This window comes from Delphinus delphis, chromosome 13 (genome assembly GCF_949987515.2).
Source record: "Delphinus delphis chromosome 13, mDelDel1.2, whole genome shotgun sequence".
NCBI classification, from domain to species: domain Eukaryota; kingdom Metazoa; phylum Chordata; class Mammalia; order Artiodactyla; family Delphinidae; genus Delphinus; species Delphinus delphis.
The window spans coordinates 9,453,906-9,476,186 of record NC_082695.1 but is presented as its reverse complement, the minus strand read 5'-3'; the positions used below and the strand labels follow the sequence as shown (position 1 = coordinate 9,476,186).

At 43.1% G+C, this 22,281-nt stretch overlaps 1 protein-coding gene across 6 annotated transcripts in view; it reads left to right on the top strand.

Annotated features, from left to right (window-relative positions):
• The first annotated feature begins 8,608 nt into the window (after positions 1-8,608).
• ATXN2 (ataxin 2) overlaps positions 8,609-22,281 on the top strand; it is a 119,737-nt gene continuing 106,064 nt past the window's right edge. For 2 of the 6 annotated variants that reach the window (XM_060028052.2, XM_060028051.2), the window contains exon 1: positions 9,465-10,138. In XM_060028052.2, coding sequence (XP_059884035.2) covers positions 9,465-10,138 — 674 coding nt within the window. Of the gene's footprint in view, positions 8,795-8,833; positions 9,090-9,464; positions 10,139-22,281 lie in introns of those variants that run through there. The other 4 variants (XM_060028059.1, XM_069541307.1, XM_060028063.1 and 1 more) reach the window with 3 other exon arrangements.

Genomic DNA, 22,281 nt, shown 5'->3' with positions numbered 1-22,281 from the left:
AATCTCCCAGTCAATCCCACCCCCTCCTCCCCTCTTGGTATCCATGTTTGTTCTCTACTTCTGTGTCTGTCTCTATTTCTGCTTTGTACATAAGTTCATCTATACCACTTTTCTAGATTCCACATACATGTGTTAATATACGATATTTGTTTTTCTCTTTCTGACTTACTTCACTCTGTATAACAGTCTCTAGGTTCACCTACGACTCTGCAAATGGCGCACTTTCATTTTTTTATAGCTGAGTAATATTCCGTTGTAGATATGTACCACATCATCTTTATCCATTCCTCTGTTGACGGACATTTAGGTTGCTTCCATGTCCTGGCTATTGTAAATAGTGCTGCAATGAACATTGAGGTGCATGTATCTTTTTGAATTATGGTTTTCTCTGGGTATACACCCAGGAGTGGGATTGCTGGGTTATATGGTAGTTCTATTTTTCTTTTTTTAAGGAACCTCCATACTGTTCTCCATAGTGACTGTACCAATCTGTATTCCCACCAACAGTGTAAGAGGGTTCCCTTTTCTCCACATCCTCTCCAGCATTTATTGTTTGTAGATTTTTTGATGATGGCCTTTTGGACCGATGTGAGGTGATACCTCATGTAGTTTTGATTTGCATTTCTCACTTCTCTTTTTTAAATTGGAGTACAGTTGATAGACATGTGGCCAAGTTGTCCTTACCATCTGCAATTGACATAGAGCCAACTGCCAGACATGTCAATGAGACCATCCTAGACCATCCAACCCCAGTCGAGCCAGCCCAGAATGGAAGAATTATTCAGTCAACCCACACAATTTTAAGAAATTTTAAAAAGTTAATTGTTTTAAGCCACTATGTTGGGGGTGGTTTGTTACACAGGGAATGCTGATACACAAATACTCAGAATGTTCTTTAAAAGGCTCGTGTAACTTAAAAAAAAAAATCATGTGTCTAGATCATTAGAAATTGCAGTAATAGGATTTCTGAGTCATTTCCAGGATACTAGAAGCCTGTCAATTGCTTACTGCTGCATGAAGACTTGTCCTGCATTGACCCTCTGAGGACAGAAATGAGCCACATGTGCAATGGAAGAGAACCCTGATCAAAGGAGAGTGAAACCAACTCTCATAGGGACTCAGCTGCGACCTCCTTCAGGCCTGCAGAAGGCTGGTGACTTAGAATAGTTCCCCAAAATGCCCCTCGTGGTTTCTTGGCTCCAATGCCTACAAGACCGCATCACAAGCTATTAACTGTAAGAGAAGGAAGCTTTATCCAGTGGGTGAATGCAAACTGGGCAAATCACATATGATGGAGACATGTGCGTAAGGAAGGCTAGCTGTTCAACCGTCCCCATCACTGCCTGGAAATGCTTGGGTCATTAGGGGGTGACCTTGATGTTGGCCCCATCATTGTGGCCCATGGCTGGTAGTCATCAGCAGGTCTGAATAGGAAGCATATGCCATTTCAAGCTCAAAGAAGCAAATGTGTATAAACTGAGAATTAGTCTCTGTCAAATCAAATCAACTGAAGTTTATTAAGTGCTTACCACATACAGATGGACTCTGTTTGGGTGGTGGGAGTGAAGGGTTCTACCTGTTTCTGCAGCTCCTATATTTGACCAATATGGCATTTCAGCAGAAAACAATACAAATGTGGCAGAAAGGGATGCAGGGGTGAAAAGTTCCTGAAACAAGCCTTTCTTTTCCATTTCTATGTGACCCCGGATTGACTGCTTAGAGTTTGAGAATGGCAGTTTGTGGCTGAATAAAACAAAATTCAAGTGGTAGAGATAGTAATTGATCTTACTTTGGGAAATGAGAAAGGGCAGGTTAGCAGCAAGTGACCTTGGATAGCTCATGCCACTTTTCTGTTCTGGTGTTGCCATCCCTATAACGGGGTCAGTGCCAAAGGAAACAATGCAAATAAAAGGGCTTTGTGGGAGTTCCCTGGTGGTCCAGTGGTTAGGACTCAGTGCTTTCACTGCTATGGCCCTGGGTTCAATCCCATAGGCCTCCCACAAGCCACGAGGCATGGCAAAAAAAAAAAAAAAAAAAAAGTGCTTTGTAAACCACAAGGTGCTATACAAATATTAGTTATTCCTACTGATGTCCTAACATGTTTTGTTTTGTTTTGTTTGGAAAAGGTAATATACAAGGTATAAAAGGCATGGTAAAATAAGTTTTCAAACAGTGTAAGGGGTCCCTAGTCCCCTAGTGTCAATTTTTAGTGCCTCATTTAGAGATATTCTAGATGTATGCATATATACACAGTAAAAAAAAAAACCCCACACAAACACACACACACGCGCTCATACATACTTCCCTGTTGTTTAACACAAGCGCGTGTAGACCATACAAAATATTCTACACATTGTTGTTTTGTTGTTTTGTTTCATTTTTTAATTTTCTGCTTTTTGGCTTACCAACAGGTCTTTCTTCTCCTCAGCTTTTTTGAGGTACAATTGACAAATAAAATTGCATATATTTAAAGTGTACAACGTGATGGTTTGATATTTGTAGACTTTCCAAAGTGATTACTGCAATCCAGTGAATTAACACATCCGTCACCTCACATAGTTACCTTTTTTCTTTTTTTTAACAACAGGTTTTAAAGATCCTTTCAGATCAGTGTAAAGATCTACGTCTTTCTCACTGAACAGCTGAGAATATTCCATATTCCATTGTATTTGGGACACCCTACAAGGCATTTATCTGTCTGCCGCTGATGGAGTTTCTATTCTTTGTTCCAAACAACACTGCAGTGATTATCCTTGTACATTCATCTTTTCACCCTTATTGGGCCAAGGGGAAGGTGCAGTGTCACTTTTGATAGGCAGTGCCAGCTTGTCTCTTGCAGATGGTGACTTTTACAATAGTCAGTTATTTCTCTAATCAGGAAACAGGCAGTAATCTGTGGTGCCAGCTCCCTAGAAGATTGCATTTGATGAAACCAAGGAGATTAGTTTATTTTCCCAGAGAGCCAGCTTGGGCCATCACTATTTCAAATAGCAAAGTGGTTTAGAGTCCAGATGTTGTAGACAGACTGCCTGGCCTCAAATCCCAGCTCTGTCATTTAATGAGTCTAAGTTTAGGCAAGGTGACTTACACTCTCTGTGCCTCAGTCTCCCCATCTATCAAATGGAAATATAATAATCCTGTCTACTTCATAGGGTGAATGCAGGGTTTCTCAACCAACCTCAGCACCACTGACATTTAGGGCTGGAAAAGTCTCTGGTGGGGGCTGTCTTGTGCATTGTAGGGTGTTTAGTAGCATCCCTGGTCATTACCCACAGGATGCCAGTAGCATTTCCCCTTCAATTGTGACATCCAAAAATGTATCTCAAGATTGCTAATGTCCTTTAGGGCGAGGCAAAATTCTCCCCTCCTGACAAGAGTCAATGGATTGTTGTGAGGATTAAATGAGTTATTATGCAGAAAGAACATAGAACAGAACTGGCACACGGTACCTGCTATAGAAGGAACTACAATTATTTTCATCATTAACATTCTCAAGTCCTGGCTTACCTTATAGAAAAGAAATAGTTTTGATAATATGGGAGCTTAAGTAAGACAGTGGGTATTGTTAAGTCTGTATGTGTTCCACTTCCAAATAAGAATCTAAGTCCCTCTTCTAAGATCATAGGTCCGCAATGTCAGTATTAATTATAGTCTGATCCCTCTGGGGTTCCACTGTAGGGCTCACAGTATCCTGTAGCAAACTAACAAGATCACATGCTAAAGGCCAGCTCAGCTGTCACCGGTGCTGCACGCATCCATTTTAAATCCCATCCTGCATTCTCCAAATGGTGCATACCTCACATCTTTGGCTTTCCATAAACCTGTGAACCCTGAAATAACAGGCTGCCCAGGAAATTCACCTCCCAAAAAGAGGGTGAATGAAAACAGAAAGGGAGAACCAGGAAAAACAAATGGCCGAGTTTCTTTAAATTTCTGGCTCTGCACAGCACAAGCATTTCCAGTGAAAAATAAAGAATTCTTTCTTTTGTGTCTATTTCAGCCGGCATCCAGCTTTTGCCTTGTGAATAATGTCACTGCATTATTATTCTGTCCCACAAGGTAAAACAAAACGAGCAACTTAACAACCAGAAGTGTGCTTGTGTGGAGGAAATGGCTCATTTAAAAGCTTTTCAAATAATGTTGCTGTGTTCCCTATTTTGTCACACCCTCCTCAGTTTTTTCAAACCTATGGGAATGTCGTTACTTTGCACACAAGGTGTGTAAATAATGCCCTCCTGGTAGCATCATACCACACTCTTTCTTCCTTCCTTCCTTCCTTCCTTCCTTCCTTTCTTTCCTTCCTTCCTTCCTTTTTTCTTTCTTTCTCTCTTTTTTTTTTATCGCCTTTAGTCTTTTGGGATTCCTGGAGTGTCTACAAATAGATTAGCCTCTAAGAATTCTGAGTAACCATGGTTAGAAAAAAAACACTGGTTTAATTAGCGATGGTCCTATTTTTGAAATTACATCTGCTCTTTTTTCTTTTTTCAAGTCTATGCAAAAACTTGAAGAGGATGGGTTTGGGGGGGGTGCACATTAGTTTTGATTTGAATTAATTTTCATGCTTTTGAAAGAGAAATCAAGAGTATTGAGTGAATAATGTATCATCATACATTAAGCATGTTCAAATGAAGAGAGCTGAAAAGAAATGATTGCAGAAAAGTGAATTGCTGGAAATACTGGATCATCTGATGTGTGCTGCTGTACTGAGTGATCACAAATCACTCTTCCCATTTCTGTTTTGCATGGCTACATCACTTTTTCATCTCCAAATCCTCAGACTTGATTACTCATTGCTATGATGAAAATTAAAGGGCCGTGTGGCTCATTGAAGGGTCACTGAAAATCAGAAAGCAAGTATAGAATCCACAGGACTGGATTCCCAAGTTTGAAAGTCTTTCTCTATATGGTTTCTCACTTGATACTTCTTTCATTTCTGAAATAGTGGTTGAAGTGGCCACAGCTATTTTTGAAGTATTTAAGCAATACTTTTCTATATCTGAACTCTTTCAGAACAATGTTCTTCACTGTCTTCAATGACAACTCCCCAATGACAATTGTTGGTTTTGTTTAAACGGCTACCTGAAAATCATTTGGGGTGGGGGAAGCATTCAAAGATTCAACTTCTATTGGATACAATGTTAGTTCCTGACTTCAGCATTTGTCTTTAAAGAATTCTGAATGCACACAGAAATCATAGGAAATGCACTTTTTTGGGGGTTGTGTGTATTAGTTATCTATCTATCTATTTATTTATTTATTTATGGCTGTGTTGGGTCTTCGTTTCTGTGCGAGGGCTTTCTCTAGTTGCGGCGAGCGGGGGCCACTTTTCATCGCAGTGCGCGGGCCTCTCACTGTCGCGGCCTCTCTTGCTGCGGAGCACAGGCCCCAGATGCGCAGGCTCAGTACTTGTGGCTCACGGGCCCAGTTACTCCGCGGCATGTGGGATCTTCCCAGACCAGGGCTCGAACCCGTGTCTCCTGCACTGGCAGGCAGATTCTCAACCCCTGCACCACCGGGGAAGCCCATGTTATCTATTGCTGCATAACAAATTATTGCAAAACGTAATGACTTAAACAACAAGAATTAGGAGTCTGGTACAGTTTAGCTGAGTGTCTCAGGCACGGGGTTTCTAAGAAAGCCTAATAAGGTACATTGACCAGGGCTAGAGTCATATCAAGGCTTGATTAGAGGATGATCCTCTTCCAAGCTCACTCACATGGCTTGTTGCTGTCCATCAGGTTCTCACTGTGGTTGGAGACATCAGTTCCTTGCCATGCAGGCCTCTCCATAGGGCAGCTCACAACATGGCAGCTAGCCTTCTTCAAAGCAAGTGAGAATGTGCAATCCAATACAAAAGGCACAGTTTTTGTAACTTAATTCTGGAGTGAAAACCCATAATTTTTTCCAACTTTTTGTTAGAAGGAAGCCACTAGGTCTTGCTCATATTCAAGTGGAGGGGATTTCACAGGGTCTGAACACCAGGAGAACAGGATCATAGGGGGTCACTTTAACGGCTGCCTTCCACGCTATTTTGTCTTTTTTTTGGAGGGGGCTGGATTAGTTCCCCGACCAGGGATCAAACCCAGGCCGCCAGAAGTGGAAGCTCTGAGTCCTAACCACTGGACTGCCAGGGAATTCCCACACACCATTCTGTCTTACGGTGCATTATCCCGGCATTTTCATCTAAAGCTAAAGCCCTCTGACATCACAGTTGTTGTTAACCATGTCTTCAGAGATCCAGAATTCAGATGAAGGGTTTGCAATAAGTGATATTACTTCATTTTGGGTGGTGATCCTCCTTCCACAAAGAAAAAAGGGGGCTGTATAGAATAGAATCAACAGTAGAGGCTCCCTTGGTTTCTATTTTAATATAAAAACAGAAATCAAAAAAAATTTTTTTTTTTTTTTTGGCCACGCCGCATAGCTTGTGGGATCTCAGTTCCCTGACCAGGGATTGCACCCGGGCATGGCAGTGAAAGCCCAGAATCCTAACCACTAGGCCACCAGGGAACTCCTGAGAAATCAAATTTTAATGATAAACTCTCAAACATTCCAGGTGTGGATGTATTATGAAATGGCACAGTCACTTTGGAAAAGAGTTTGACAGTATCTTTAAAAAGTTAAATTTAAATTTACCATATCACCCAACATTCCATTACTAGGCATCTGCCCAAAAGAAATAAAAATATATGTCTACATGAAGACATATGTTTACAAATGTTCATAGCAGCAGCATTCATAATAGCCCAAAACTTGAAACAATCAAAATGTCCACCAACTGGTGAGTAGATACACAAAATGTGGTATAGTCATCCCTCAGTATCCTCAGGGGATTGGTTCCAGGAACCCCATGGATACCAAAATCCGAGTATGCTCAAGTTCTCTGTATAAAATGGTGTAGTATTTGCACATAAACTATATACATTCTCCCGTATACTTTAAATCACCTCTAGATTACTTATAATAACTAATACAACGTAAATGCTATATAAATAGTTGCCAGAGTCTAGCCAATTCAAGTTTTGCTTTTTGGAACTTTTGGGAATTAAAATTTTTGGGGGGGAACTCCCCGGCGGTCTAGTGGTTAGGACTCAGCACTTCCACTGCCAGGGGCCTGGGTTCGATCCCTGGCGGGAGAACTAAGATCCAACAAGCCGCACAGTGTGGCCAAAACAAACAAAACAAAAGACAAAAACAAACCAAAAAAACCTGTAAGAAAAAAATTTTTTTTTTGGGCTTCCCTGGTGGCACAGTGGTTAAGAATCCTCCTGCCAATGCAGGGAACACAGGGTCGAGCCCTGGTCCGGGAAGATCCCACATGCCGCGGAACAACTAAGCCCGTGCGCCACAACTACTGAGCCTGCGCACCTAGAGCCTGTGCTCTGCAACAAGAGAAGCCACCGCAATGAGAAACCTGCGCATCGCAACAAAGAGTAGCCCCCTCTCACCGCAACTAGAGAAAGCCCGCGCGCAGCAGCGAAGACCCAACGCAGCCAAAAATAAAATAAATAAAATTTTAAAAAAAATTTCTGTTTCGATCCATGGTTGGTTGAATCCAAGTATATCCATACAATGGAATACTATTCAGTGATAATAAGGAATGAAACCCTGATACATGCTATGACATGGATAAACCTCAAAAACATGTCAAGTGAAAGAAGGCAAAGAACACATTGTAAAATCCCATTTATATGAAATGTATACAGCAGATAAATCCACTGAGACAGGTAGATTAGTGGCTGCTGGGACTGAGGATGTTCTGGGAGTAACTGCAAATGGGTAAAAATGATTCTTTTGGGGTGATGGAGATGTTCAGAAATTAGTTGTGATGGTTGCACAACTGTGCAAATTTACGGAGAATCACTGAATTGTACACAAAATGGGTGAATTTCATAGTATGTAAGATATATTTCAATAAAGCTGTTAAAATATAGTTTCAATAATAATAGGTGAAAACTTCAGCTTTCTCAGCATAAATGAAATCAAGTTCAGCTATGTCAGCTTCAGGTCTTCTTATTCCACTTTCTTTTTTCCTTCTATCTGTGGAATTTGGTCCTAGCATTGAATTTTGGGACCTTGGTCCCAGATATGGCTAACTGTCAAATCATTAAACGAGAGAAAGTTGATTGTATTTCTATTATGGTCCTTCTATTTTTTTTTTTTTTCCTCATCCAGTTTTTTAGTCTCAGTTTCCTTTGGGTTAATTTTCCAAGGAGTTTGCAACTGTTGGCTTAAAAGAATGCTCTTTCCCTCCTCAACCTCCTTTCTACCTCAGATGGAAGATAAAGTTGATATCCCACTTTTCAACTGTTTGCAGAATATGATAATCATTTTTGCCCAACTATCTAGGAGATTTTCAATTTGGCTACTGGAGGCTCATGGCTTAATCATTTTCTAAGTTTCTCTATGTCTTTACCTTTATTTGATAGTTCTGGGAGACTGAGGTACATGTTGGTGTTTCCTCCCTATCATTTCCTGAAGTAATTTCACTTTTTAAAAAACTAGATTCTTCACCAAGGGAAACAAAAGTTACCTAATCGCTTCCAATTTAATTGCAACACAGTAAAAAAAGAAAAAGAAAGAAAAGAAACACGGATTACTGTGCTAGCTACCAAGCTAAGTTAAAGTAAAACTTCTAAAGGGGCCAAGGTCTAAAGTTCGCACATTCTTGTGACATCTGTCTCCACCGAAGGAAACCCCATTACCAATAGCTCTACCAATCATGTACTTCTTTTTGAGTCTCATGAAGGAGGAAAAAGAAGTTCAAAGTGAAGGAACATGGGTTCAAATGAAGGTCAGATACCCAAAAGAGTTTTCTGGTCAGTGGTGCCGGGGTTGGAAAAGCGGGGAAAATGTAATCAGATGTGGGTGGCCCCGGGAGGTTGTTCGATTCCTACCCTGTTGGTCTTGGCAAGGGAAGACAGGACGGACTGTCTTTGACACCCGGCTGACACAGTGAGAGCCTACTGTGTGCCAGGTGCCGGGGATACAAAGAAAACTATGGGAGGCTTGTGTTCCAGGTGCTTTATATATAGCAAGACAGTCTCCGCCCTGAAGACACTTGCAGTCCATTTTCGAAGTTGCATCAGGTGGGGCAAACACGGATTCTCCTAGCTGCCTGAGAACGGTGAACGCTGCGCGGGTGAGGGGCGCCCAGAACCACTGCGTTTGGGTTCTCTACACTAGGCTGGCCCTGCAGGCGAACATAGACACTCCCTCTCCGAAGGGCAGACCCGCCTCGAAGAGGGCGGATCCGGGCAGGGCCGGCCGGCGCCGGGCCCTCACCCGACCCCAGCGAACGCGGCCCTGCGCGGCGCCCGCTCCTCACGTGTCCCTCCCTGCCCCGGTGCCGCCTCACGTTCTGCTTCCGCCCGACCCTTCCGACTTCCGGTAAAGAGTCCCCATTCCGCACCTCCGCGCCCACCCCGCGTCGCCACGCGGCACCTCTGTGTGCCCGACCCCCGATGCGCTCGGCGGCCGCAGCTCCTCGGGGCCCCGCGGCGGCCATCGAGCCTCGTCGCTTCGCCGCGGCCAGGTGGCCCGGGCGGCGCTCGCTCCCGCGGCCGGCGCGGCGGGGCGGCGGCAGCGGCGGGGCTCCGACACCGTATCCCTCCGCCGCCCCTCCCCCGCCCGGCCCCGGCCCCCCTCCCTCCGGGCAACGCTCGCCTCCCTCCGCCTCAGACTGTTTTGGTAGCAACGGCAACGGCGGTGGCGCGCCCCGGCCCGGCTCCCGGCGGCTCCTCGGTTTCGGCGGGCCTCCCCGCCCCTTCGTCGTCCTCCTTCTCCCCCTCGCCGGCCCGGGTGCCCCCCCCGCCGCGCCTCCCCGCGCCTCCCCGCCGCGCTCCGGCGTCTCTTCGGCGCGCCCGGCTCCCGGCTGTCCCCGCCCGGCGTGCGGGCCGGTGTATGGGCCCCTCACCATGTCGCTGAAGCCCCAGCAGCAGCAGCAGCAGCAGCAGCAGCCCGCGGCCGCCAATGCCCGCAAGCCTGGCGGCGGCGGCGGCCTCCTCACGTCGCCCGCCGCCGCGCCGTCGCCGTCCTCTTCCTCAGTCTCGTCGTCCTCGGCCGCGGCTTCCTCCTCCTCCTCCTCCTCCTCGGTGGCGGCGGCGAGCGCAGGCGGCGGGCGGCCGGGCCTGGGCAGGTGGGTGTCGCGCCCCTGCCCCCTACGCTTAGGGGCCTGGACCAGCCCGGGCCTCGCGTCCCCTCCCCCGCGGCCCGCACCGCGGTCCCCGCCCCGTGACTGCCTGGGCTGGGGGGGCGGGGTGGGCTGGGGGCCTTCAGTGGGGGTGGCGCTCGCGTCTAGAGCCTGGTGCGGTAGGGTGAGGGGGCGCCGCGGAATCCCTCTGGGAATGTCAGGCGGTGTCCATCCTCCTGCAACATCCCCACCCCCTCTCTCAAACGGTCAAGATGGAAGGACTCGGCAGCCTCCCCCTCTCCATTTAAGTGTTCGGGAGGCTTTACAGGTCTCGGCGATTGTCAGCCCTCGATCACCTTTTTTAAGGCTCCTCTGCCCCCAGTGAGGGGGATGCTTGGGCAGCGCTCCCACCTCCTTTAAATATTAACGTGGAAGGGTCTTTAGGTTTAGGTTGTCTCCCGAAACTTGCCAACTCCCCCGTTTGGGAATAACGAGGGAGGGGGGTAAGGTTAGGGCAGTGTCCCCCCCCCCCCGCCTGTTAAAGGGGCAGCCACAGCCTCAGCTGGAGTCATGAGGGTCTGTGCAGTCTCCTTACCCACGCCCTTCTCTGCCCAGAGAGAGATCGAAGGACCAGGTGGAGGTGGGTGGGCAGTGACCCCCGCAGCCCTTCCCATTTAAGTCTGAGGCGGCGGCGGGGGCTCCAGAGCTCCGCGGGAATCGTGGGGCTCTGTGCAGTTTCCCGCAGCGTTCCGCCCTCCCCCACGTGCGGAAGGGATGGGGGAGTGCCCGACCCCCTCCCGGCCTCCCTCCTTCCCCCGCAAGGCCTCTCTGGCGCGGGTGGCGGCCGAGCCGCATTGCTGTTCCGAGGCCGCGGAGGAGAAGGCGCCTTTGAATAGTGGTGGGCGAAGGCCGGCCCCAGGCGCGGCAGCTCAGGCCGGACCGGGGACGTAGCGGGCGTTGGCGGCAGGGGGCGGGCACGCTGTGTGTTTTTTCCCAGTACTTGCCCCGATTTATAAATTTCCAGAGGAGAGGGATGTCAGCAGGAGGCACGGTGGGGTTCCGGAAGGGAGAAATGTGGTGTTTACTTGCGTCGCCTCCCCCACTTCACTTTGACCCAGGTTTGTGGTACAGACTGGGGGCTCACGTCGCCTCAGCCGACCGGGTCTGGCTCTGGAGGCCTGGTGCGGGGTGCGTGGGGGGGGGGGGGTTGTCAGTTCGCATTTCGCGAACTAAGAAAATGCTTAGTGTTCAGACGGGGCAGCAAATGTCAATAGATTGCATTCCGTTGTGGCCAGTGCCCTTAACTTGGGGATTGCCGCCAGAGATCACCAAGGGCAGGCCAGTCCACGTCCCCTGTGCCCCGAGCCCATCCGTGTTGCCGGCACCACCGTGCCTCCCCTTAGGCCTAGGCGGGGTTGGCAGGCTCGGTGATGAGAATCCTCCTTAAGTAGACCTCCTGGCTTTAGCAGGTGGTGGGATAAGGGGGTATTTTTTGATGCAGAGTTTTCTCTTTTTTTCTTCTTTTTTTTTCAGTTTTCTTTTTGAAAACAGGTTTTTAGCAATCCATTTCCAAAGAATTATCATTTATGGCAGGATAACTTATCCATCAAGATGATTCAGAGCTGATTTTTTAAAAAATAAATTAAAAAATTTTATTTTTGCAGCGCGCAGGCGCGGGCTTTCTCTAGTTGCGGTGAGCGGGAGCTACTTTTCCTTGCGGTGCCGGGCTTCCCATTGCGGTGGCTTGTTGCGGGGCACGGGCTCTAGGCGCACGGGCTTCAGTAGTTGTGGCACGCGCGCGGGCTCTAGAGCGCAGGCTCAGTAGTTGTGGCGCACGGGCTTAGTTGCTCCGCGGCATGTGGCATCTTAGTTCCCCGACCAGGGCTCGAACCCGTGTCCCCTGCATTGGTAGGGAGATTATTCTTAACCTCTGGGCCACCAGGAAGGCCCCAGAGCTGGTTTTTTAGGGAGTTCTGCCTTCAGTGTGGGACAGTCAGGAACACTGGTTTTCTTGACTTCTACGCTACCCACCCACCCCCGCCCCCCACTCCCAGTTTCGCCTTTGAAGCATCTACAGTTGCTACCTATCAAAACTAGTTAAAATGAAGTGCTTATTTTCCCAGCTCTGTCCACATACAATTCTGTAACTTCAGTTCCCGTTTTCCAGTGGCATCCATAGTAACAAAAAAATTTGGAAAAAATTTAAGTATAATTTTTATAAAGAAGGATGCACTGTTTTTTCCTTTTTGGGATCAGATAGAAACCTGGCAGATATATTCAACTTGTTTAAATAATTAAAAATGAAAACTAAGGTTTTTAGATTGCATCAGTTTTCCTTAGGCTTAAAAATTAGAGAATTTGTTCCAGAGTGGCTTGAGTGATCAAAAATATTTGGAATGTTTTAATACCACAGATCTTTTTTGTTCCTTGAGACTTCACAAACATTTAAGATTAATTTAGATTCTTGCTTGCCTTAAGTTCTTTTGAGTCATAAATTGTATGTAGCCCTTATTCTTTTTGATGAATATGTGAAGTTTCGTTTAATGTATTGGATTCATATAGTGTGAAATTTTGTTATTGTACATGTTCTTTAGTTAATGTACTTGTGGAATTCCTTTCCATTTTGAATCACTGTTACTGGGTTCTTTATAAACCAATTACAGTTTCTAGAGTTTCTTCACGTATGCTTGTGTGTATCAGCAGTTCAAATGTGTTTCTGGGACCAAAGGTGAATTAAAAAAATGCAGCATTGGGTTTGCCATGTTTATAGACAGCAAAATATTCTTGAAAGTCTAGAAACTCACATGTCTGCTTTAAATAACAGCATTTCATATTCGAATTTTTTTGTTGTCAACAGTGGATTTTCATGGCTTTCAAAAATTTATTGTCTTTAATTGTCATATGCTTTAGAAGGTGGCTGTTTTCTCTTAGATTAATGTAAACACAGTGTTAAAGTGTGAACGTAATTTTACCTTAATCCAATTCTTATTTTTGCTGCTTTGATTTTTATGTGGTTTTAGTGATTGTGTATGTTATTTTGTGTTCAGCTTTTTTCTTCTTAGCACTGCATTATAAATTTTCTTTTTAAAGTTTCTGCTTAACCATTCTATTGTGGGGATTTGGGTTTCCACATTTTTGCTATTATAGATGGTGGTGCAGTAAACATCTTTATACTAAGAGCTTTTTGCTTCAGTCTAATTATTTCCTTAGAGAAGTTCCCAGGAGTGGTTTTACTAGGCCAGAGGTCTTCAAGTTTTTTATGGCTCTTGCTAGCTGTGCCATAATACTCTTCAGGAGACTTGTGTTAGTTTCCAGTGCTGAAAAGGTGGCTCTTTTATAGAACGGTTTTTTGTAGTTTGTCAAACACTTTGGGGGATTTTGAAGGGAAAAGTTGCATTTACTGTCGAGTGCATACATAATTAAGTGCTTTTATTAGTTACCTGTTTATCTTTCACTTTGGTTTCTCTGAGGATTTAATTAATGAATGTGAAGGTGGTTTGAAAATTGTAACTGTTAATATTAATGAGGATACATGGTATATCTATTGTGCTGATACTTCTGCTACGTAGAGGAATGACAGTCCTGAGGAACTTATTCTAAAACTTTGTGTTTTTTGGTTAACCTTCCTCGTTCATCTAAAAGTATTTTTTATTAGCTGCTAGTATAAGATCAAATTATTTTTTAGTACCTTTTTTTGTAATTTCATAGCACTATTGGGAATTATCACTGGTTAAGCCGTATCTTTCTTTTCCATGTTCCCTTCCCTGTTAAAATACATATATATGTGTTGCATGTGTATGTATTCATAGATAGATAGATGTAGATACAGGTTTATAATCCTATTACTGTATTCCAGACCCTAAAATAATACAGTATTAGAATTTCTTTGGATACAGGATTAAGTGTGAATGAAAACTTTCTTAGTAATTTTCAGCTTAGTACTTTCACTGCTTCTTTCTCTTAAGGCATTGCAACTTAGAAATTATGCTGCAGTTCATTGTAATTGTTCATCATGCTTCCATTTAAATATTGGTGAGATTTTTGTCTCTTTAAATTAAGTTTCTTATAGAAGAGCCTAAAAAAACTACATTCATTCAATACATAAATTTATTGAAAATCTGTGTACAATGGAGAGGTAGGTGCTTGGGATATATTAATGAATAAAAGGAAAGATAGCTGCCCTCCAGTTGTTTACATTCCGGTGTGAGGAACCAGACAATAAATGAGACATTAAATTAGCAAACTGTATATATTAGTTAAGAGCCATAGGATTAGAGGAGAGCAGATTAAAGATATGATATGGGAGTGTGGGGGAAGGGAGTGGGTTGCAGTTTTAAATGGGTTAGTCTCTTGAAGAGATAACATTTGAGCAAAGTTTTGAACGTGAGGTAGTTAGCCGTTTGCTTTTAACCTAAATTAATTAATCATATGGCCCCAGTTGTAATTTATAAGGTTTGAACTGCATCATCCCTTGCTAATTCATTCTTTTATGTGGATTAATTAACAAATTAATCCACAGGTAAACTGTAGATGGTTGTTAAAAGAGGTACCTTTTTGTGTTTCTATTGGGCTTTTTAATTTTACCTAATCAGTTTAATTTTCATCCCAAGTACCTAAAGAAAATATACTTTAAAAAAATTTTATTGGAATATAGTTGATTTACAATGTTGTGTTAGTTTCAGGTATACAGCAAAAATACGCTGTTTAAGATTGGGCAAAAACCTACAACAAATAGCTTATCTTTGACAAAGGTAAAAGTAAGCCTATAGTTGCTTAAAGATTTTGCATTTTGAAAAGTCAACGCGTTGCATGGTATCAGTCATGGTGTTTCTTTTTTGGTTAAATGTAAACTTGCATTTTCTGTGTTTCTATACTTTTACACAGGGGATGTTAACTATAGCTATTTAATAGCCATATGTTTCAGCTTTAAGGAGTTTTTCTGTCTAAATAGATACAGCTGTGTTAGTACTTATTTTCACCATTGCAAAGTGTTTACCTTGAAAAGGATTTTAAGTTTTTATAAGATTTTTTCCCTAGAATTGTAATTTTCTATTTTGGCTAGATAATAATAGTATTTTGATATCATTTTAAAGAGTTAAGCCTAAACAAAATTCTCTCTTTGTAGCTATTTCAAATGATTGTGACTTCAGTGGAGATACAGTTTACTAACAGGCCTACCTGCTACTGTATTTTTTTAATTGAAAGTACTTGCCTTTTTTTTTTTTTTAGCCTATCTGGGTCATCTGTGAGTGTTAACCATACCAAGATTTAAGAGGTCCATATATTTTAGCAAGAGTGTCATTAAAATAAAAGTAGATTGCTCTTTCCTCTTGAGGTCTTTTTACCTCCTTAGATGTTAGATTTCAAAAATAAGGATGTGTTGGGACTTCCCTGGCAGTCCAGTGGTCAAGACTGTGCTTCCAGCGCAGGGGGCACGTGTTCTATCCCTGGTTGGGGCACTAGGATCCCGCATGCTGCGGGTGGCCAAAAGGGAAAAAAAGCGGGGGGGGGGGGGCTTCCCTGGTGGTGCAGTGGTTGAGAATCTGCCTGCTAATGCAGGGGACACGGGTTCGAGCCCTGGTCTGGGAGGCTCCCACATACCGCGGAGCAACTAGGCCCGTGAGCCACAACTACTGAGCCTGCGCGTCTGGAGCCTGTGCTCCGCAACAAGAGAAGCCGTGATAGTGAGAGGCCCGCACACCGCAATGAAGAGTGGCCCCCGCTTGCCACAACTAGAGAAAGCCCTCGCACAGAAACGAAGACCCGACACAGCAAAAATAAATTAATTAATTAATAAAACAAAGGACTAGTCTTTAAAAAAAAAGCGGGGGGGGGAGAGTGTTCGTCAGAAAATTTACTCATCAGTGAATATGAAGCTGGTATCAAGCTTTTGAAAGATTGTAGCACGTAAATCTAGAATTTGTAATGTAGACACTTTTGATCCCATAACTTTACTAACATTACTCATGATTAGAAACAGGTTGACCTATATCTTAGGCAGATTTTTTTTTTTAGAAGATGTTGGGGGTAGGAGTTTAATTAATTAATTTATTTTTGCTGTGTTGGGTCTTCGTTTCTGTGCGAGGGCTTTCTCTAGTTGTGGCAAGCGGGGGACACTCTTCATCGCGGTGCGCGGGCCTCTCACTATCGCGGCCTCTCTTGTTGCGGAGCACAGGCTCCAGACGTGCAGGCTCAGCAATTGTGGCTCACGGGCCTAGTTGCTCTGCGGCATGTGGGTTCTTCCCAGACCAGGGCTCGAACCCGTGTCCCCTGCATTAGCAGGCAGATTCTCAACCACTGCGCCACCAGGGAAGCCCCTGACCTATATCTTAATGTGTTTTTTTATATCTTTAAACTATACTTTTCTACTCAAAACGAATTTCTTTTATATGTGTGTGTGTGTGTGTGTATGAAATTTAACACTTTGGGGCATACAGACATGTACAGAATGTGGCCCACACTGCTTATCTTACAATAGAGATAAGAGCTGTACTTAAACCAGTGTCCAAAACAGATTCTTTCTTCAGATTAATAAATTGAGAAAGTCTTTGTATAAGTATTACCTCATTTGTATTTGAAAGTTCTGTCTTTTATAATTTGAAAAACAGTATGCTTTAAATATTTAATGTAGAAGAGTGCACAGAATTTAAAAAAAAAAGCCCAAACTCCTTTAAAATTAAAATCTCCCACAGTCTTTCCTTTGAGGTAACCACTGTTAGAAATTTGGTGAACAATTTTTCAGACTCCGAAAATGAGATCATATGGTGCCTACTGTTTTGGATTCAAGAGTATATATTTTCTTTTTAAAGATTTATTTTTTCCCTAAAACTGTAGAATTTTAGAGCATAACAAAGTCTTAAAATAGAAGGGAAAAAATTTTAAGCTTTGAGAGGTGAGGGTATTTGCTCAAAGCAACGTATTTGTAGAATTTTGTTACATCCTTCCCATTAAATAAACGCAGAGATAAACAAGATCGTACTGTGTGGGACTTCCCCGGTAGTCCAGTGGCTAAGGCCCCGAGCTCCCAATGCCTGGTGCCCGGGTTTGATCCCTGTCAGGGAACTAGGTCCCACGTGCGCATGGCAACTAAAACCCAGTGCAGCCAAATAAATAAATAAATAGATCATGCTTTGTATTTTAAAGAAGACACAGCCACAGACAGTCCTTGCCCTTCAGGATAGCTTTTGTAACCTTGAGTTCAGCTGGATAAAATAGAAGGTCTAGTTCCTTTTAAAAATATATATATAATTTTGTACATATGTGGTGTGAAATCTACTTAAATGTGAAGTCCTTGGTTTTGTTAGTTGTAATTGTTTAGTATTGTGGATCTGGGGGGTTTATGAAAATTTGCCACAACTATTAACCTTAGGTTTTATTTGCTAAAAATATTTGCAGTTGTATTCATGTGAAAATTTGAAATTCCCTTTAATTTAAAATAATATTTATGTAGATTGCTTGTACTTTAAGCCTCGAAATTTAGTCATGTGGCCATACAATAACAATTTCATGCCATGATTAGTAGCTAAATGCATTTTGGGAACTGGATAAAATGGCATGCTGTAAGGGAGTCTTTGTAATTCTCACCAGTTTGTGGTATGTGGCTTGTTTTTATTAAGAGTTTCTGAACTGGGGGCTTCCCTGGTGGCGCAGTGGTTGAGAGTCCGCCTGCTGATGCAGGGGACACGGGTTCGTGCCCCAGTCTGGGAAGATCCCACATGCCGCGGAGCAGCTAGGCCCCTGAGCCATGGCCGCTGAGCCTGCGCGTCTGGAGCCTGTGCTCTGCAACGGGAGAGGCCGCAACGGTGAGAGGCCCACGTATCGCAAAAAAAAAAAAAAAAAAGTTTCAGAACTTTAGAATGTTGTCCTCTTGAAAGTATTACCTTGAGAGACTTTAAGAGGTTGTCAATGTCAAATATTTTTGATTGCCACTTTATGTTCATATTGCTTTTTATAAGTCATATGTTAAAAGATACTCTTAGCAATAATTGTTGTAAATAGAGTATCTTGATTATAGTTTTTTTTATTTATTTTTAAATTTTATTTATTTATTTTTAAAAGTTTATTTACTTATTTGGCTCTGCCGGGTCTTAGTTGTGGCACGCGGGATCTTCATTGTGGCATATGGGATCTTTAGTTGCGACGTGCATGTGGGATCTAGTTCCCTGACCAGGGATGGAACCTGGGCCCCCAGCACTGGGAGTGCAGAGTCTTAGCCACTGGACCACAAGGGAAGTCCCAGTTTTAGTTTTAAAGAAAGAAAAGGCTGGTTTTGAATCAAATCGTGCATTCTTCTTTTGGGACTCATAAACATTTCTTGTGGACCTTGTGTAGTTACCTTTTTTTCAATCCTGAAACATACTTGAAAATCAGGTAGAGAAAAAACTTAAGGTTGAAGCTTGTGCAGATTACAGAAAGGTGAGCGCTTTTGGGCCTTTTTCACTTTATATGTGATTCTGCTTAGCTTGCTTTTTTGATTTACAGATTGCCAGCAAGTAGGTAAAACTTTTAGGGGCAAACACACTGGTAGCGATGAGAAGTAATAATAGTATGATAGAAGGTTAAGAGATGGGAAAATTATAAAAAAACACACAAGAGCTCAAAAGTTTACCATCAAGGGCTATAAGTGTATAGCTCTATGCCTTAGTAGACCCCAGAGGCATTACTATTTTATGGCATAATATGTTTAATTGATGTGCTCATAATGGTGACTCGTAAGACAAGGTTAAATTGTTTTTCATATCTTTCAAAGAAGTAATTTCTCAAAGGTTAGGTGATGACCCCTTAGTAGATTGTAAAATCACTTTAGTGGGTCATGACAAGCATTTTTCGAAAAAATGAAAAAAATAGAAGATATTACAGTGCATTGCATTTTAAGGGTAAGAATTGTTTTAAGGAACTTCTGTAATGTATATATACTGTGTTGCAATTTAAACTGTAACTTTTCATTGGTGTAGTCAAAGTCACTGATTTAGAGGCACCAAGATGCAGTAAAAGGATTGAGGAAGGGTTTTGGAGTTTTTTCCTACTCTAGGGTTGCCAGATTTAGCAAATAAAAATACAGGATGCCCAGTTAAACTTGAATTTTTAAAAATTTTTTTTTTTAAGTATAGTTGATTTACAGTGTTGTGTTAGCTTCGGGTGTATGGCACAGTGATTCAGACGTATATATTCTTTTTCAGATTCTTTTCCCTTATAGGTTATTACAGAATATTGAGTATAGTTCCCTGTGCTGTACAGTTGGTCCTTTTTGGTTATCTATTTTATATATAATAGTGTATATAGTTTAAAACTCGCAAACTTGCAATTTATTCCCCCCTCTCCCCAACTTGCATTTCTGATAAATGACGACTGATTTTTTGGTATAAATAGGTCCCAAATTGCATGGAACAAAATTATTATTTATCTGAATTTCAAATTTGACTGGGTATCCTTTATCTGGTAACCCCAGTCTGGGCTAGAATTGGGATTCACCCCCTGGTGACTAAAATTTAAGCTCTGTGAGGGCAGGAACCTCATTTTGTTCACTATTGTATCCCAGTCTCCTGGAACAGTGCTTGGCACTTAGTAAGTGGTCAGATGTTTGAGTGAATGAATGGGCAAGTTACTCTCAGGCTCAGTTTCTGTACTTATTAAAAGGGGGAAATAATACCTTCTTTAAAAAGTGAGATACTAAATTTTTATTACATGTCATTCTCCACACATATTAAGCTCTGAGTATTTTATTTGTTTTGGCACGCCATGCGGCTTGCAGGATCTTAGTTCTCTGACCAGGGATCGAGCCTGGGCCCTTGGCAGTGAAAGCACGTAGTCGTAACCACTGGACCGCCAGGGAATTCCCTCAATGTTTTAGAATTATACAGATCTGGAGTTGGAGGTGGCTCTGGTGAGTATTTACTTCTCATTCTCTTTACTGATGAGGAAACTAAGGCCACAGAGATTATTTGCCAAAGTTCTCCCATCATCATTGGCTGCATAGCTGGCTTTGGAATCTTGTTCCCTCTTCTTTGTAATATGTTTCTTAAGACTTATTTTCAAAATTTGATACTCATTTAGTAATCTAAGAAAAGATCCACCTGTCCAGAAAAAAATTTTCTAAGTGTTTCAATTAGCAAAGGGTCTACTCTGCTATTTTTTTTTAATTTATTTATTTATTATTTATTTTTGGCTGTGTTGGGTCTTCATTGCTGCACGCGGGCTTTCTCTAGTTGCGGTGAGCTGGGGACACTCCTAGTTGCAGTGCGCGGTCTTCTTACTGCAGTGGTTCTCTTGTTGTGGAGCATGGGCTCTAGGCACTCGGGCTTCAGTAGTTATGGCATGAGGGCTCAGTAGTTGCGGCATTCAGGCTCAGTAGTTGTGTCTCATGGGCTCCAGAGCACAGGCTCAGTAGCTGTGGCGCATGGGCCTAGCCGTTCTGCGGCATGTGGGATCTTCCTGGACCAGGGCTCGAACCCATGTCCCCTGCATTGGCAGGCAGGTTCCTAACCACTGCGCCACCAGGGAAGTCCCCTACTCTGCTATTTTTTTGTTTTCTGTCACATTTAAGTGGAAGAGTGTCTCTTTAGTCCTTTTAACTTAGGAACTTGAATCCAAAATGAAGTTCCTCTGTTTCTACCAGGCATTCCTTTCCTCTGTGACTATCCTTTCTTAATCTTTAACCTAGCTGGCAAATAGGTTTCACTTTATCTGGTAATTATGATTGATTGTTGTGTTGTTTGAAGGATTCTGAGATTTCATGTTGTTTGGAGGATTCTGAGATTTCGTCTGGCTTTAGAGAAGAGATGTAGATAGAGAAGGGGGTGGGTTGATTCTTTATCATGGGCACCGGAGGGATTTGCTGACTGTAGCTTAGCAAACTTTCTGATTGGTCTCTTTATGCCTAGACACTTCCTATATACTCTATAGCCATAAAAATCCTCCCCTCCACCCCACCCCTGGCAAAAAAAAAAATATCCCCCAAACATCTTTCATTGTGTACTGTTTCTATTAAGAAACTTTTAGTGGCTTTCATCACTAGCTGAATCAAATCGAGACTATTCATGAATAGTTTTAGTCAAGTCCCTCCACAGACTGTGCATACTGTATTCTCCAGAATAAATCAAATTATGTCAATCTAGTCATCTTGTCCTCTTAAGCATAGGTTTTTGAAGGCTTAGCACAGATCCTTTCTTACACAGTCCCTCACCATATTTACCCTAGGAAAATGGGATTCTTCCTGTGCCCCTGTGATTTTTGGCAAGTATCATTCCTGTGGCATTCAATGTACAGTGTGTTTTTTCCCCCATAAATTTATTATTTATTATTTATTTTGGCTGTGTTGGGTTTTTGTTGCTGCGCACGGGCTTTCTCTAGTTGCTGTGAGCGGGGGCTATTCGTTGCAGTGCAGGGCTTCTTATTGCGGTGGCTTCTCTTGTTGCAGAGCACGGCCTCTAGGTGCGTGGGCTTCAGTAGTTGTGGCACGTGGGCTCAGTAGTTGTGGCTCACGGGCTCTAGAGCGCAGGCTCAGTAGTTGTGGCGTATGGGCTTAGATGCTCCGTGGCATGTGGGATCTTCCCGGACCAGGGCTCGAACCCGTGTCCCCTGCGTTAGGCAGGAGAATTCTTAACCACTGCGCCACCAGGGAAGTCCCTCCAATGTACAGTGTCTTGCATTTAAGTGCAGCAGCTCCTCCACTTACAAACTTTCTCAGGATGAACTCTGAGATTAGGAGCAGAGCTACACCACAGATCAAAAGTGGGTTCATCCCACCGACAGATGGCCTTTTTTTTGTTTTTTCCTTTTTTGGGGTGGTTTATGGTCATTTTGCAGCCAACCATTCTTGTCATTTTAAAATTCTCTATGTGTTTACTGTGTTTGAGTTTAGTTTATCATTGTTAAAGCTGTCATTTTCAAAAAGTGCAGCATCAGTGAGTACTGATAGTGCCAGTCAGAAGAAACAACTTAATTATGGTAGAAATGAGAGATTTTTAAAAATTATAAGTAGTAGGAAAATGATGGCTTGGGATGGGACGAATTATTCTGAAGGACAGAGAGCAAAAAGTACCATGCATATTTAGTCAGTAATAATCAACAAAAGATAAGAATTAGTGGATGAAATGGAAAAACTTGGAAGTTTGCAGCTAGTGGTGTTAATTTGGGAGAAGGCTAAAGTA